The 18126-nt window shown below is 48.0% G+C and overlaps 1 protein-coding gene across 9 annotated transcripts in view; it reads left to right on the forward strand.

The window, feature by feature from the left end:
* FAM178B (family with sequence similarity 178 member B) overlaps positions 1–18126 on the forward strand; it is a 1338131-nt gene that overhangs the window by 755493 nt on the left and 564512 nt on the right. For 8 of the 9 annotated variants that reach the window (XM_063931992.1, XM_063931993.1, XM_063931991.1 and 5 more), the window contains exon 10: positions 10618–10686. The exons of the other annotated variant lie outside the window; for it this stretch is intronic. In XM_063931992.1, coding sequence (XP_063788062.1) covers positions 10618–10686 — 69 coding nt within the window. The remainder of the gene's footprint in view (positions 1–10617; positions 10687–18126) is intronic. 9 annotated transcript variants of the gene reach the window in all.

Genomic DNA, 18126 nt, shown 5'->3' on the forward strand with positions numbered 1-18126 from the left:
TAGATTTCCGTTTTATCTTTTGACTCATCTGTGGCCTCTGCAGTATGCTATCAGTCTCCATCGTATTGATTAGTGGACAGCTTTATGCAGTATGTATATAATATAAACTAGGACACATTGTACAGGTTTTAAAAGAAACATCATCCTTTGTTCTCTGGTGTTTTAGATATACTCAGCGTATGGTGAATGCCACTTCCATTGCTGCTATCACAGTGATATTGAACTGCATGTGAAATGCGTCCAATGTACAAATATATGATCATGCTAGGTGTTAAATACTGCATGTTCTTATTTTGGTGCATCTAGCATTCTAGTGTGTTGTGAATGTATTTACTTTACAAATCAAAGATTTATCAGATAACAGGCAGTGAAACTATGATAACCGGATAGTTATGGAGAACGTATGCTTTGAAAACTGTGTGTAGCAGGTGTAATTCTTTGTAAAAAAAAAAATATTTGTGCTCCATTTTGATACTACAGGTTGAGTCTCCCTTATCCAAAATGCTTGGGACCAGAGGTATTTTTTATATGGGATTTTTCCGTATTTTGGAATAATTGCATACCATAATGATATATCATGGTGATGGGACCTAAATCTAAGCACAGAATGCATTTATGTTTCATATACACCTTATACACACAGCCTGAAGGTCATTTTAGCCAATATTGTTTATAACTTTGTGCATTAAACAAAGTGTGTCTACATTCACACAATTCATTTATGTTTCATATACACCTTATACACACAGCCTGATGGTCATTTAATACAATATTTTTAATAACTTTGTGTATTAAGCAAAGTTTGTGTACACTGAACCATCAAAAAACAAAGGTTTCACTATCTCACTCTCACTCAAAAAAGTCCGTATTTCGGAATATTCCGTATTTCGGAATATTTGGATATGGGATTCTCAACCTGTAATAAATTTATTACAGTGTTGCAAGCTTAATAGATTATTTAGAGGGGATTTCAATTAGCTGTGTTATGTTAAGGAATGAAAAAGGAGGCTAGCCTCGGTCTTTATAACCTGGAGCTATTCAATTCCAGCCATTTGCCTGCATGTATGGACAACAGGGAGCTTGCATCGTTCATCTCATAGTGTATACACAATTGACGCTTTTACAAACTATATCACTCAGAAGCGTGAAAATTAGCAATATCATTTTGATGTCAGAAGCAAACACCTGTTGCTCCAGTGTGTACCATGCTTAAAACTGCATTTTAAAAAGATGTAGAGCATTTCATCCCCTATTAGGTTCATAGGCACTTGTGGTACCTCGGTCTTACTGCGTTTTTTCAGTATATAGAGCTAACATTTATGATAACCCTTCACTCTGACCCTTTTCTCCAACCAACCACTGTACTACTTACCTAGGTTATTGTCTGAACATCTGCTGTGCACCCTTCGCCTTTACCTTCTACCTCTTGATGATCTATTGTCTGTCCAATGCTGCCCTGGCTGTTGCTTTGCATATGAGAGTGCATATTGTTTGGGACAGAATGGAGGTAGCATGTAACTTGGGAAATTGAGGTATGTAGACAAGGGTATGATTCACTAGGTCGACAGTACAAAGGTCGACTTGCACAAGGTCGACATGAGAAAAATGGTCGACACATGAAAAGGTCAACATTAGTTTTATAGATTTTTGTGGTGTCAGTTTTTAACTTTTAGCACTTGGACACCCAATTAGTCCACCGCTTTGCTCGCCATGCTTCGGCAAGGTGCCTCCCTCCACTACCGCTGCACTTGGCACGGATTGCCATTCCTTATTTAGTCCACTTGGACAGTAAAGTATGAAAATGTTCTAAGAATTAAAAAATATTGTGAAAAACTCATGTCACCCATATGCTGTGTCTATTATTGTCATGTCGACCTTTTAACTATACAACATAATGCAGATCGACCTAATGCATGTCTGCCAAATCGTGGTTGACCTATTGACTGCTGATCTTTTTAGTGTCAACCGAAAGACCGGATACTGTAGACATCCAGACATTTTGGGTGAAATTCAATTGTTTGAAAAGTCAATTGGGTGTCTGTTTTTCCAGTCTATTAGATATTACTATAGCAGACAACTGCATGCTGGATCAGACTTACTATCCAGAATGCTTATTCCACAACAGGTTTGCCGTGTCCAAAATCTGTACACGCCCACTCTACTAGGTCGGTGGCTTCTCCCTGGGTGGCTGCCCGTGGTGTCTCAGGTTTACAGCTCTGCCGAGCAGTTACTTGGTCAGGTTTGAACACGTTTGCTAAGTTCTACAAGTTCGATACTTTGGCCTCTGAGGACCTTCAGTTTGGTCAATCAGTTCTGCAGGAACCTCAGCACTCTCCCACCTGGTTTAGGAGCTTTGGTACATCCCCATGGTACTAAATGGACCCCAGTATCCTCTAGGACGTAATAGAAAATAGGATTTGAATTACCTACCGGTAAATCCTTTTCTCTGACGTCCTAGTGGATGCTGGGAACTCCGTAAGGACCATGGGGAATAGACGGGCTCCACAGGAGACTGGGCACTCTAAAAGAAAGATTAGGTACTATCTGGTGTGCACTGGCTCCTCCCTCTATGCCCCTCCTCCAGACCTCAGTTAGAATCTGTGCCCGGCCAGAGCTGGGTGCTCCTAGTGGGCTCTCCTGAGCTTGCTAGAAAGAAAGTATTTGTTAGGTTTTTTATTTTCCGTGAGATCTGCTGGCAACAGACTCACTGCTACGTGGGACTGAGGGGAGAGAAGCAAACCTACCTGCTTGCAGCTAGCTTGTGCTTCTTAGGCTACTGGACACCATTAGCTCCAGAGGGTTCGAACACAGGGCCTGACCTCGATCGTCCGTTCCCGGAGCCGCACCGCCGTCCCCCTTGCAGAGCCAGAAGACAGAAGAGAAGCAATGAAATCGGCGGCAGAAGACTCCTGTCTTCAGTAAGGTAGCGCACAGCACCGCAGCTGTGCGCCATTGCTCCCACAGCACACCACACACTCCGGTCACTGTAGGGTGCAGGGCGCTGGGGGGGGGGGCGCCCCGGGCAGCAATAAAAATACCTTTGGCATAAAACTACACATAATACAGTCTGTGACTGTATATGTGTAAAACCCCCGCCATTTTTAGTCAGAAACAGGACAGAAGCCCGCCGCTGAGGGGGCGGGGCCTTCTTCCTCAGCACACCAGCGCCATTTTCTCTTCACAGCTCCGCTGGAAGGAAGCTCCCCAGGCTCTCCCCTGCAGTATCCTGGTACACAAAGGGTGAAAAGAGAGGGGGGGGGCACATAAATTTAGGCGCAAAAATTGTATATACAGCAGCTACATTATATAGCGCTGGGGTGTGTGCTGGCATACTCTCTCTCTGTCTCTCCAAAGGGCCTTGTGGGGGAACTGTCCTCAAATAGAGCATCCCCTGTGTGTGTGGTGTGTCGATACGCGTGTCGACATGTCTGAGGTAAAAGGCTCCTCTAAGGAGGTGATAGAGCGGATATGTGTGTGAGAGGGTGTCTCCGTCGACAACGCCGACACCTGTTTGGATATGTGTAAGTGCTAAGGTGAATTTATTGCACAAATGGTTAGGGAACAGACAGGAAATCTACCCATGTCTGTCCCTATGTCACAGAGACCTTCAGAGTCTCACAATGCTCACTATCCAAAATAACAAACACTGGTATCGACATGGAGTTTAACTCCACTGTCGACTACGATAATGCAAAGTTACAGCCAAGATGGCTAGAAGGTATTCAATATATGATTATTGAAATAAAAGATGATTTGCATATTACTGATGACTCATCTGTCCCTGACACGAGAGTACACATGTTTAAGGGGAAAAATGCTGAGGTAAATTTCCCTCCTCTCATGAGGAAAAAGAGCGGGAATCTCCAGACAAGAGACGGCAGCTTCCCACAAGAGAATTCTCAGGCTGTATCATTTCCCCACTAGGGCCAGGATGTGTTGAGAATCTTCCCCTAGGGTGTCCTGTTTGCACAGACGGTAGCACTTGCTATTCTCAGAGATCCTGCAGATAGCGTGCACATTCTAGTATACTACCCAGACCGGCGATTGTGTCGGCATGGGTTTATAGCGCTGTGGCAGCGTGTACAGGTAACTTATCAGCAGAGATTGAGACCCTAGTAAATATATTAAAGATGCTGTCTTAAGTGATACATATATAGTTATAAAGCATGCCCAAAGAGACATGAGTATACTGGGTCCTAGAGTCAAAGCTATGTCGATCTCTGCTTGACGTGTCCTGTAGAATATGCATTGGACAGATGATGCCGACTTAAGAGGCATATGGAAGGCTGAGGATTGTGTGGAGAAGGGTTCTCGGGCCTGGTCTCCACAGCTATAGTTGGTAATTCTGCTACTTTGCCTTATATTCCTGCACAGCCTAAGAAAGCACGACATTATTAAATGCAGCCTTTCGAATAAAGAATAAAGAAACAAGAAAGTCAGAGGTGCATCCTTTCTTGTCAGAGCGGGGATCAACACAGCTAGTTCCCAGGAACAGAAGTCCTTCCCGGCCCCTACAAAAATCCACCTATGCCGCTGGGGTTCCACAGGCGGAGCTAGACCCGGTGGGGACACGACTTCGTAAGTTCAGCCACAAGTGGGTTCACTCCCTGTTAGGTCCCTAGGCAATAGATATTGTGTCTCAGGGATACAAGCTGGACTGTGAGAAGATGCCCCCCTCACCGACGGCCCTGCGGGCTTCCCTCCAAGAGAGGGAGCCAGTGTTAACTGCAATTCACAAATTGTATCTTTAACAGGTGGTGGTCAAGGGTCCCCTCCTTCAACAAGAGGGTGTTATTATTCGACCATGTTGTAATCCCGAAACCAGACAGTTCGGTCAGACCCATATTGAATTAAAAATCTCTGAACATATACCTGAGAAGGTTCAAGTTCAAGATGGAATCGCTAAGAGCGGTCAGGGCAAGCCTGAAAAGAGGGAGACTTTATCGTGAATCGGGTCATAAGGGATGCATACCTTCATGTCCCCATTTATCCACCTCATTAGGCGTACCTCAGAATTGCGGTAGGGGATTGTCATAACCAAGGTAATGGCGGATATGATTGTGCTCCTGCGGAAGCAAGGTGTCACTATTATCACGTACTTGGACGATCTCCTCATACAAGCGAGATCAAGAGAGCAGTTGCTGAACAGCGTATCACTTTCTCTGGAAGTGTAACGGCAACACGGCTGGATTCTATATATTCCAAAGTCGCAGTTGGTTCCTACAGCTCATCTGCCTCTCCTAGGCACGATCCTAGACACAGACCAGAAAAGGGTTTATCTCCCGATAGAGAGAGCTCAGGAGCTCATGACACTGGTCAGGAATCTATTAAAACCAAAACAGGTGTCAGTGCATCACTGCACTCGAGTCCTGGGAAGGATGGTGGCATCATACGAGGCCATCCCCTTAGGCAGGTTCCATGCGAGGACCTTCCAATGGGACTTACTGGACAAGTGGTCCGGATCACCTCTTCAGATGCATTGGTTAATCACCCTATCCCCCAGGGCCACGGTGTCTCTCCTGTGGTGGCTGCAGAGTGCTCACCTTCTCGAGGGCCGCAGATTCGGCATTCAGGAATGGATCCTGGTGACCACGGATGCAAGCCTCTGAGGGTGGGGGGCAGTTACACAGGGAAGAAATTTCCAAGGTCTGTGGTCAAGTCAACAGACTTGCCTTCACATCAATATCCTGGAACTAAGGGCCGTATACAACGCCGTAAGTCAAGCGGAGATCCTGCTTCGCGACCAACCGGTTCTGATCCAGTCAGACCGCAGAGGGTCATGTAAACCGCCAAGGTTGCACAAGGAGCAGGGTGGCAAGGGTAGAAGCCACCAGAATTCTTCGCTGGGCGGAGAATCAAGTAAGCGCACTGTCAGCAGTGTTCATTCCGGGAGTGGACAACTGGGAAGCAGACTTCCTCAGCAGGCACGACCTCCACCCGGGAGAGTGGGGACTTCATCAGGAAGTCTTCTTGCAGTTTGCAAATTGATGGGAACTGCCTCAGGTGGACTAGATGGCGTCCCACCTCAATAAAAAGCTAAAAAAGGTTTTACGCCGGGTCAAGGGACCCTCAGGTGATAGCTGTGGTCGCACTAGTAACACCGTGGGTGTTCCAGTCGGTCTATGTATTCCCTCCTCTTCCTCCCATACCCAAGAGCTGAGAATTGTAATAAAAGGAGGAGTGAGAACAATATTCTTTGCTCCGAATTGGCCAAGAAGGACTCGGTACCCGGAGCTGCAAGAAATGCTCTCAGAGGACTTAGGGCTTCTGCCTCTCAGACAGGACATGTTGCAACAGGGGCCTGTCTGTTCCAAGACTTACCGCGGCTGCATTTGACGGCATGGCGGTTGAACGCCGGATCATAGCGGAAAAGGGCATTCCGGATGCAGTTATTCCTACGCTGATAAAGGCTAGGAAAGACGTGACAGCAAGACTTTTTCACTGTATATAGCGAAAATAGGTTGCTTGGTGTGATGCCGGGAAGGCCCTACAGAGGAATTCCAGCGGGGTCGATTCCTGCACTTCCTACAGTCAGGAGTGACTATGGGCCTAAAATTAGGATCCATAAAGGTCAAGATTTCGGCCCTATCCATTTTCTCTCAAAAAGAACTGGCTTCACTGCCTGAAGTTCAGACGTTGTTCCGGGGGTGCTGCATATTCAGCCTCCTTTTGTGCCACCGGTGGCACCTTGGGATCTTAACGTTGTGTTGGATTTCCTGAAATCCCACTGGTTTGAGCCACTTAAGACCGTGGAGCTAAAATATCTCACGTGGAAAGTGGTCATGCTATTGGCCTTAGCTTCGGCTAGGCGTGTGTCAGATTTGGCGGTTTTGTCATGTAAAAGCCCTTATCTGATCTTCCATATGGACAGGGCAGAATTGAGGACTCGTCCCCAATTTCTCCCTAGGGTGGTATCATCGTTTCATTTGAACCAGCCTATTGTGGTGTCTGCGGCTACTAGGGACCTGGAGGATTCCAAGTTGCTGGACGTAGTCCGGGTTTTGAAAATGTATGTTTCCAGAACGGCGGGAGTCAGAAAGTCTGACTCGCTGTTTATTCTGTATGCAGCCAACAAGGTTGGCGCTCCTGCTTCGAAGCAGACTATTGCTCGCTGGATCTATAGCACGATTCAGCTGGTTCACTCTGCGGCTGGATTGCCGCATCCAAAATCGGTGAAAAGCCCATTCCACAAGGAAGGTGGGCTCTTCTTGAGCGGCTGCCCGAGGGGTCTCGGCTTTACAGCTTTGCCGAGCTGCTACTTGGTCGAGGTCAAACAAGTTTGCTAAGTTCTACAAGTTTGATACCCTGGCTGAGGAGGACCTTGAGTTTGCTCATGCGGTGCTGCAGAGTCATCCGCACTCTCCCGCCCGTTTTGAAGCTTTGGTATAATCCCCATGGTCCTTACGGAGTTCCCAGCATCCACTAGGACGTCAGAGAAAATAAGAATTTCTCACCGGTAATTCTATTTCTCGTAGCCCGTAGTGGATGCTGGGCGCCCGTCCCAAGTGCGGACTCTCTGCAATACATGTATATAGTTATTGCTTAACTAAAGGGTTATTGTTATGAGCCATCTGTTACTGAGGCTCAGTTGTTGTTCATACTGTTAACTGGGTATGGTTATCACAAGTTGTACAGTGTGATTGGTGTGGCTGGTATGAGTCTTACCCTGGATTCCAAATCCTTTCCTTGTAATGTCAGCTCTTCCGGGCACAGTTTCCTTAACTGAGGTCTGGAGGAGGGGCATAGAGGGAGGAGCCAGTGCACACCAGATAGTACCTAATCTTTCTTTTAGAGTTTCCAGTCTCCTGCGGAGCCCGTCTGTTCCCCATGGTCCTTACGGAGTTCCCTGCATCCACTACGGACTACGAGAAATAGAATTACCGGTGAGTAAATTCTTATTTTCTCGTAGTCCATAGAGGATACTGGGCGCCCGCCCAGTGCTTCGTTTCTTCCTGCACTGTTACTTGGTTAAATAATGTTGGTTCAGCCGTTGCTGTTCCTATTTCAAGTTTGGTTAGCTTGGCTTTCCTCTTGTTGTGTGTGCTGGTTCGGAATCTCACCACTGTCCTTATCTATACTTCTCTCAAAGTATGTCCATCTGGTAGGAGAGGCATAGAGAGAGGAGCCAGCCCACACTATCAAATTCAAAAAGTGCCCATGGCTCCTAGTGGACCCATCTATACCCATGGTACTAAATGAACCCCAGTATCTTCTACGGACTACAAGAAAAGGATTTATTGGTAGGTAATTAAAATCCTATTTCTCTTACGTCCTAGAGGATGCTGGGGACTCCGTAAGGACCATGGGGTATAGACGGGCTCCGCAGGAGACATGGCCACTCTAAAGACTTTACATGGGTGTGCACTGGCCTCTCCCTCTATGCCCCTCCTCCAAACCTCAGTTAGATCCTGTGCCCAGAGGAGACTGGGTGCACTGCAGGGGAGCTCTACTGAGTTTCTCTGTAAAAGACTTTTGTTAGGTTTTTTATTTTCAGGGAGCACTGCTGGCAACAGGCTCCCTGCATCGTGGGTCTGAGGGGAGAGAAGCAGACCTACTTAAATGATAGGCTCTGCTTCTTAGGCTACTGGGCACCATTAGCTCCAGAGGGTTGGAACGCAGGTCTCACCCTCGCCGTTCGTCCCGGGAGCCGCGCCGCCGTCCTTCTCACAGAGCCGGAAGTCAGAAGCCGGGTGAGTATGAGAAGATAGAAGACTTCAAAGGCGGCAGAAGACTTCGTATCTTCTATGAGGTAACGTTGCGCGCCATTGCTCCCAACACACACACACACTGGCGGCACTGTATGGGTGCAGGGCGCAGGGGGGGCGCCCTGCAGAGCCGGCCCTAACCAGTATGATGCCCTAGGCAAGATTTTGACTGGTGCCCCCTAGCACCACCGCTGGTTCCGCCTCTGACCTTGTACCCCCTATATTTTAAATAGGAACAGTTTGCACATTTGGCGCACAGCCCAAAAAGGGAGGTGTTTTTGCTGGCAAGGGGCATGGCCACGTTACTCCTCACAGTAGAGCCCCTTATTCACATTACATCACACTGAATTGCTCCTTATTCACATTACACCACACCCTATTGCTCTTTATTCGCATTAGACGATACACTAGTACCCTTTCTATACGCAACACCACCTAGTAGAGCACCTTATACATATAATGCCACACATTAGTAATGCATTTACACACATTCCACACAGTAATGCCCCTTACACATGAGACACCTTATTAATGTCCTTATAAACATAATGCGCCTTACACATTATGACAACCTTTATTAATGCCCTTTTACACATAATGTCCCTTACACATATGCCACACATTATTATTGCCCTTATATGTATAAGGGCATTAATAATGCCCTTATGGGTATAAGGGCATTATTAATGCCCTTATACACATAATGACACACAGTGCCCCCTACACATTTGCTGCACATTATTAGTGCCCCTATACACATAATGACACACATACAGTACTACCCTGTTACACATATGCCGCACATTATTAATGCCCTTATACACATAATGACCCACATAGTGCCCCTTACACATGTTGCACATTATAATGCATTTTTACATGACACAAATAATGCTCCTTGCACATATTCCGAACACTACTACACAACCAACCCACTCACATGCACACAGCACTCACACTGCCACTAACACTGTGACCTCTGCCTCTGCTTGGATACAGATGTGTCCTCATAAATATTGCCTCAATGCTAAAGTTGGACACACCTTTTTTTATGAAAATGCATCTTATTTGCATTGCTATGTGGCTAGGATGCACAAGCAGCTTCTGCTGATTAAAATAATATGCAGCATGCCTATATACTGTGTTAGACTGTGGCTGGATCTGCATATGAAATGCTACACACAGAATATAGGCATGCCGCATATCATTTTAATCAGCAGAAACTGCTGATGCCCCTAGGCATATCAAATGCCCTAGGCAATTGCCTAGTTTGCCTATGCCTATGGCCGGCTCTGGCGCCCTGGGCAGCAATTACAGGTTGAGTCTCCCTTATCCAAAATGCTTGGGACCAGAGGTATTTTGGATATGGGATTTTTCCGTATTTTGGAATAATTGCATACCATAATGAGATATCATGGTGATGGGACCTAAATCTAAGCACAGAATGCATTTATGTTACATATACACCTTATACACACAGCCTGAAGGTCATTTTAGCCAATATTTTTTATAACTTTGTGCATTAAACAAAGTGTGTCTACATTCACACAATTCATTTATGTTTCATATATACCTTATACACACAGCCTGAAGGTCATTTAATACAATATTTTTAATAACTTTGTGTATTAAACAAAGTTTGTGTACATTGAGCCATCAAAAAACAAAGGTTTCACTATCTCACTCTCACTCAAAAAAGTCAGTATTTCGGAATATTCCGTATTTCGGAATATTTGGATATGGGATACTCAACCTGTAATAACCTTCTAGGGACACTGGCAGAGATATATACTGCGGAGGCACTATATGGCAAAAACCCCCGCCAGTATAAAGATTTGAGCGGGATTGAAGCCCGCCGGTGAGGGGGCGGAGCTTGTTCCCTCAGCACTAACCAGCGCCATTTTCTCCACAGCACACTGCAGAGAAGCTGGCTCCCCGGACTCTCCCCTGCTGAACACATACAGAGGGCAAAAAAGAGAGGGTGAGCACATTTATTTGGCGCAGTGAGTATATTTATAAAAGCGCTGTACTGCTGGGGATTTTATTCCAGTATCCGGTGGCGCTCGGTGTGTGCTGGCATACTCTCTCTCTCTGTCTCTCCAAAGGGCCTTATTGGGGGACTGTCTCCATATATATGTATGTATATATATATATTTCTCTTACGTCCTAGAGCAGGGGTGGGGAACCTCCGGCCCGCGGGCCGTATACGGCCCGCGAAGCCGTTTGGTCCGGCCCACCAGGTTGTGTCAGTGAGACACGCTGCCGCTCAGTCGGGCGGCAGCGTGTCTCAGCTGTCAGAGCAGGGAGACGGAGGAGAGCGCGGCTGTAGAATGTGACCAGCGGCGTGTAGTACTTCAAACCAGCCGCCGGTCCGTGAGCCAATCAGAGCTCGCGGACCGGCAGCCAATCAGGAGCCGCGGCTGCCGGTCCGCGAGCTCTGATTGGCTCTCGAACCGGCGGCTGATTTGAAGTACTACACGCCGCCGCTTTCACCCGACAGCCTCGCTCTCCTCCGTCGCGTCCACGGTAAGCTGCACGGAGGGGAGAGGGGAGGGCATTTGTATACCTGGCACTGTGGGGGCTGTATACCTGGCACTGTGGGGGGTATTTGTATACCTGGCACTGTGGTGGCTGTATACCTGGCACTGTGGGGGGTATTTGTATACCTGGCACTGTGGGGGGCATTTGTATACCTGGCACTGTGGGGGAATCTGTATACCTGGCACTGTGGGGGCTGTATACCTGGCACTGTGGGGGGTATTTGTATACCTGGCACTGTGGGGGGCATTTGTATACCTGGCACTGTGGGGGAATCTGTATACCTGGCACTGTGGGGGAATCTGTATACCTGGCACTGTGGGGGGTATTTGTATACCTGGCACTGTGGGGGGAATTTGTATACCTGGCACTGTGAGGGGCATTTGTATACCTGGCACTGTGAGGGGCATTTGTATACCTGGCACTGTAGGGGGTATTTGTATACCTGGCACTGTGAGGGGCATTTGTAGACCTGGCACTGTGGGGGCATCTGTATACCTGGCACTGTGGGGGCATCTGTATACCTGGCACTGTGGGGGCATCTGTATACCTGGCACTGTGGGGGGTATTTGTATACCTGGCACTGTGAGGGGCATTTGTATACCTGGCACTGTGGGGGCATCTGTATACCTGGCACTGTGGGGGCATCTGTATACCTGGCACTGTGAGGGGCATCTGTATACCTGGCACTGTGAGGGGCATTTGTATACCTGGCACTGTGGGGGCAATTGTGGATCTGGCACCGCACTATTGGGGGCATATGTGTATCACGTCCCATTTTAACTGGCCACACCCATTTTTTGGGCGCGTGCGCGCCTCCGGCGCGCACACACAGTAACTCTAAGTGGCAGACCTACTGGGGGGCAGGGTCATTTTTTAAGTTGAAAATTTTTGTATGGCCCCCGAAGGATTTTATAAATATCCAAATGGCCCTCGGTAGAAAAAAGGTTCCCCACCCCTGTCCTAGAGGATGCTGGGGACTCCGTAAGGACCATGGGGTATAGACGGGCTCCGCAGGAGATAGGGCACCTAAAAAGAACTTTGACTATGGGTGTGCACTGGCTCCTCCCTCTATGCCCCTCCTCCAGACCTCAGTTAGATCTTGTGCCCAGAGGAGAATGGGTGCACTGAGAGCTCTCCAGAGTTTTCTGTGGAAAAATAATTTTGTTAGGATTTTTATTTTCAGGGAGTCCTGTTGGCAACAGGCTACCTGCATCGTGGGACCGAGGAGAGAGAAGCAGAGCTGGCTTGTAAAGTTGGGCACTGCTTCTAGGCTACTGGACACCATTAGCTCCAGAGGGAGTCGGAACATAGGTCTCACCTGAGGTTCGTCCCAGAGCCGCGCCGCAACCGTCCTCCTCACAGATGCCGAAGATAGAAGCCGGGTAAGTATTGAGGAAAAGACTTCAGGCGGCAAAAGACATCAGATCTTCATGAGGTAAGCTGCGCGCCATTGCTCCCAGTCACACACACAAAGCAGGCACTGAAGGGTGCAGGGCGCAGGGGGGGGAGGGGGGCGCCCTGGGCAGCAATAAACCTCCATTTGGCCATAAATAAGGTGGATTAGGCTGGGGGACAGTAAATCCGCGGACCCCCGCCATTTTATTAATATATGATGAAGGGACCGAAGCCCGCCGTCGGGTGGGCGGGGCTTGATCCTCAGCACTAACCAGCGCCATTTTCTCCACAGAGGCTGCATGAGAAAACGCTGGCTCCCTGTTCTCTCCCCTGCTGAGCTTCACAGGTTGGAAAAAGGAGGAGGGGGGGCACTTTGGCGACGCAGTGAGTGGAGATTACGATTATAAACATATAAAAGCGCTATCTGGTTGTATATTCCAGTGTTTTTAAGCGCTGGGTGTGTGCTGGCATACTCTATCTCTCTGTCTCTCCTAAGGGCCTGGTTGGGGTTTTGTCCCCTTATAGGTAAATCCCTGTGTGTGTGGGGTGTCGGTACGTGTGTGTCGACATGTCTGAGGCGGAAGGCTTCTCCAAGGAGGAGGTGGAGCAAATGAGTGGTGTGTCCCCGTCGGTTGTGCCGACTCCTGATTGGATGGACATGTGGCATACGTTGCATGCAAGTGTGGCATCTTTACATAAGAGGCTTGATAAGGCTGGTTTAGGGGGGACATCAGGCGGTCAATCCTCAGATTGGACTTACTCACAGGGCCCGTCGGGGTCTCAAAAGCGTCCCTTAACCCAAGACACTACTACCGACACGGATTCTGATTCCAGTGTCGACTATGACGAAGTAAAATTGCACCCTAGGGTGACTAAAACTATTCAGTGTATGATTGTGGCAATAAGGGATGTGTTGCATATTGTGGATGAACCCTCAGTCCCCGACACAAGGGTACACATGTTTAAGGAAAAGAAACAGATTATTAATTTTCCCACATCTCATGAATTAAATGAGTTCTTTGGAAAAGCTTGGGAGACTCCGGATAAGAGACCGCAGATCCCCAAAAGAATTTTTATGGCATACCCTTTCCCTAAGCAGGACAGGGAGATTTGGGAATTACCCCCCACTGTGGACAAGGCCCTGACGCGCTTATCCAAGAAAGTGGCGCTACCGTCTCCTGACACAGCGGCCCTTAAAGACCCAGCAGATCGCAGGCAAGAAACTACCTTAAAGGGTATTTATTCTCATACGGGTGCTGTGCTAAGACCGACGATTGCGTCGGCATGGGTGTGTAGCGCAATTGCAGCTTGGACAGATGAGCTGACAGATCAATTTGATACTATGGATAAGGACACTATATTCCTAACTCTAGCCCATATAAAAGACGCAATCTTATTTATGAGGGATGCTCAAAGGGACATTGGATTGCTAGCTTCTAGGGCCAATGCCATGACTATCTCAGCGAGAAGATCCTTATGGACTCGCCAATGGACGGGTGATGCGGATTTCAAGAAATATATGGAAGTACTACCCTATAAGGGTGATGTATTGTTTGGGGATGGGCTGACGGACCTGGTTTCCACAGCTACAGCAGGTAAATAAATTTTTTTACCATATATTCCCCAACAGCAAAAGAAAGTAACACCCTATCAGATGCAGTCCTTTCGGTCGCACAAGTCCAAAAGAGGTCGGGGATCCTCTTTCCTCGCCAGAGGTAAGGGCATAGGCAAGAGAGCACCTGCTGCGGCAGGTGCCCAGGAACAAAAGTCCTCCCCGGCTGCTCCAAAACCCACAGCATGACGCTGGGGCTCCCCTGAGGGAGTCCGCACCGGTGGGGGCACGTCTTCGACTTTTCAGTCAGGCCTGGGTCAGTTCGGACCTGTATCCCTGGGTGTTGGAAATAGTTTCCCAGGGTTACAAGCTGGAATTCGAGGAGGTGCCCCCGCGCCGATTTTTCAAATCGGCCCTACCAGCTTCCACATCGGAAAGGGATGTAGTGTTAGCTGCAATTCAAACGCTGTGTATACAGCAAGTGATAATCAAGGTTCCCCTGCACCAGCAGGGAAGAGGTTACTACTCAACCCTATTTGTGGTCCCGAAACCGGACGGTTCGGTCAGACCGATTTTGAATCTGAAATCCCTAAACCTGTACATAAAAAGATTCAAATTCAAAATGGAATCACTCAGAGCGATAATAGCCAACATGGAGGAGGGGGAGTTTATGGTGTCTCTGGACATAAAGGATGCGTACCTTCATGTCCCCATATATGCCCCCCATCAGGAATACCTGAGATTCACGGTACAGGATTGTCATTACCAATTTCAGACGTTGCCGTTTGGACTTTCCACGGCCCCGAGGATTTTCACCAAGATAATGGCGGAAATGATGGTGGTCCTGCGCAAGCATGGTGTCACAATTATCCCATACTTGGACGATCTCCTGATAAAAGCGAGATCAAGAGAGAAATTGCTGAGCAGTGTGGCGCTCTCGCTGAGAGTGCTCCAGCAACACGGTTGGATTCTAAATCTACCAAAGTCACAGTTGATTCCGACAACTCGACTGCCGTTCCTAGGTATGATACTGGATACGGAACAAATGAAGGTCTTCCTCCCAATAGAGAAAGCCCAAGACATCCAGAACATGGTCAGAGAACTGCTAATACCGAAAAGGGTGTCAGTTTACCAATGCAATGTTCTGGGGAAAATGGTGGTGGCCTATGAGGCCATTCCCTTCGGAAGGTTCCATGCAAGGACTTTTCAATGGGACCTTCTGGACAAGTGGTCCGGGTCCCATCTGCATTTACATCGGAAAATAACTCTGTCCCCAGGAACCAGAGTGTCCCTCCTGTGGTGGTTGCAAAGTGCTCACCTGCTGGAGGGTCGCAGGTTCGGGATTCAGGACTGGATCCTGGTTACCATGGATGCGAGCCTCCGAGGATGGGGAGCGGTCACACAGGGAAGGACTTTTCAGGGTCTTTGGTCAGACCAGGAGTCCTGTCTACACATCAATGTGTTGGAACTCATGGCCATTTACAACGGCCTTCGACAAGCGGAGAGTTTTCTTCGAAACCTTCCGGTTCTGATTCAATCAGACAATGTCACAGCAGTGGCTCATGTGAACCGCCAAGGCGGGACAAGAAGCAGAGTCGCGATAGCGGAAGCCACAAGGATCCTTCGCTGGGCGGAAAATCATGTAAGCGCTCTGTCGGCTGTCTTCATTCCGGGAGTGGACAACTGGGAAGCAGACTTCCTCAGCAGACACGATCTCCATCCAGGAGAGTGAGGACTACATCAAGAAGTCTTTGCAGACGTAACACGTCTTTGGGGAACTCCTCAAATAGACATGATGGCGTCACACCTCAACAAAAAACTTCGGAGGTATTGTGCCAGGTCTCTGGACCCACAGGCAGTAGCAGTAGATGCACTGGTAACACCGTGGGTGTTCGACTCGGTCTACGTGTTCCCTCCTCTTCCTCTCATCACGAAAGTGTTGAGGATCATAAGACGAAGAAGAGTACAGACGATACTCGTTGTCCCAGACTGGCCTCGAAGGGCTTGGTACTCGGATCTACAAGAGATGCTCACAGGAGACCCCTGGCCTCTTCCTCTGAGGGAAGACCTGTTGCAGCAGGGGCCCTGTGTATTTCAAGACTTACCGCGGTTACGTTTGACAGCATGGCGGTTGAACGCCGAATCCTAGCAAAAGAGGGGATTCCGGAAGAGGTCATCCCTACTTTAGTAAAGGCTAGGAAGGAGGTGACGATAAAACATTATCACCGTATCTGGCGAAAGTATGTGTCTTGGTGTGAAACCAAGAATGCACCTACTGAAGATTTCCATCTGGGCCGTTTTCTCCACTTTCTACAGACAGGAGTGGATATGGGCCTAAAGTTAGGCTCCATTAAGGTACAGATTTCGGCCTTATCAATTTTCTTTCAGAAGGAATTGGCTTCTCTCCCAGAAGTCCAGACTTTTGTGAAGGGAGTGCTGCACATCCAGCCTCCTTTTGTGCCCCCAGTTGCACCATGGGACCTTAACGTGGTGTTACAGTTCCTAAAATCTCACTGGTTTGAGCCTCTTCAAACTGTGGATTTAAAATTTCTCACTTGGAAGGTGGTCATGTTGTTGGCCTTGGCATCTGCACGGCGGGTGTCCGAATTGGCGTCTTTGTCTCACAAGAGCCTCTATCTGATTTTCCATGTGGATAGAGCAGAATTAAGGACTCGTCCTCAATTTTTGCCTAAGGTGGTTTCATCTTTAAATATGAACCAACCTATCGTGGTGCCTGTGGCTACGGGTGACTTGGAGGATTCCAAGTCCCTTGATGTAGTCAGGGTCTTAAAGATTTATGTAGCCAGGACGGCTCGGGTTAGGAAAACAGAGGCACTGTTTGTCCTGTATGCAGCCAACAAGCTAAGCGCTCGTGCTTCTAAACAGACTATTGCTCGCTGGATCTGTAACACGATTCAGCAGGCTCATTCTTCGGCTGGATTGCCATTACCAAATTCGGTAAAGGCCCATTCCACTAGGAAGGTGGGCTCTTCTTGGGCGGCTCCCCGAGGCGTCTCGGCATTACAGCTTTGCCGATCGGCGACTTGGTCGGGTTCAAACACTTTTGCTAAATTCTACAAGTTTGATACCTTGGCTGAGGAGGACCTTATGTTTGCTGAATCGGTGCTGCAGAGTCAGCCTCACTCTCCCGCCCGGTCTGGAGCTTTGGTATAATCCCCATGGTCCTTACGGAGTCCCCAGCATCCTCTAGGACGTAAGAGAAAATAAGATTTTAAACCTACCGGTAAATCTTTTTCTCCTAGTCCGTAGAGAATGCTGGGCGCCCGTGCCAGTGCGGACAAAATTCTGCAAGACTTGTATATAGTTATTGCTTACATAAGGGTTATGTTACAGTTTTGATCAGTCTCGGGCTGATGCTGTTTTGTTTCATACTGTTAACTGGTTCATATGATCCGAGTTGTACGGTGTGGATGGTGTGGGCTGGTATGTATCTTGCCCTTAGATTAACAAAAATCCTTTCCTCGTACTGTCCGTCTCCTCTAGGCACAGTTCTCTAACTGAGGTCTGGAGGAGAGGCATAGAGGGAGGGGCCAGTGCACACCCATCTAAAGTCTTTAGAGTGCCCATGTCTCCTGCGGAGCCCGTCTATAGCCCATGGTCCTTACGGAGTCCCCAGCATCCTCTACGGACTAGGAGAAAAAGATTTACCGGTAAGTTTAAAATCTTATTTTTTATAATAATTTTGTGTACATTGAACCATCAGAAAGCAAAGGTGTGACTATTTAAGTTGCCGCTCAAAACTCTTTGGATTTTTGGATAAGGGATGCTAATGGAATGTACACAGCTATACAATTATATCTGATATCGGAAGAACGGTCCAATGATTGTATAGTTGTGTACGCAGTGCTGATGCAGTAGCACTAGCTGATACACGCTCCCGCAATGGCCAGTGGTCGAATCTTATCTACAGTT

Source organism: Pseudophryne corroboree, chromosome 6, assembly GCF_028390025.1.
Source record: "Pseudophryne corroboree isolate aPseCor3 chromosome 6, aPseCor3.hap2, whole genome shotgun sequence".
Taxonomy (NCBI): Eukaryota; Metazoa; Chordata; class Amphibia; order Anura; family Myobatrachidae; genus Pseudophryne; species Pseudophryne corroboree.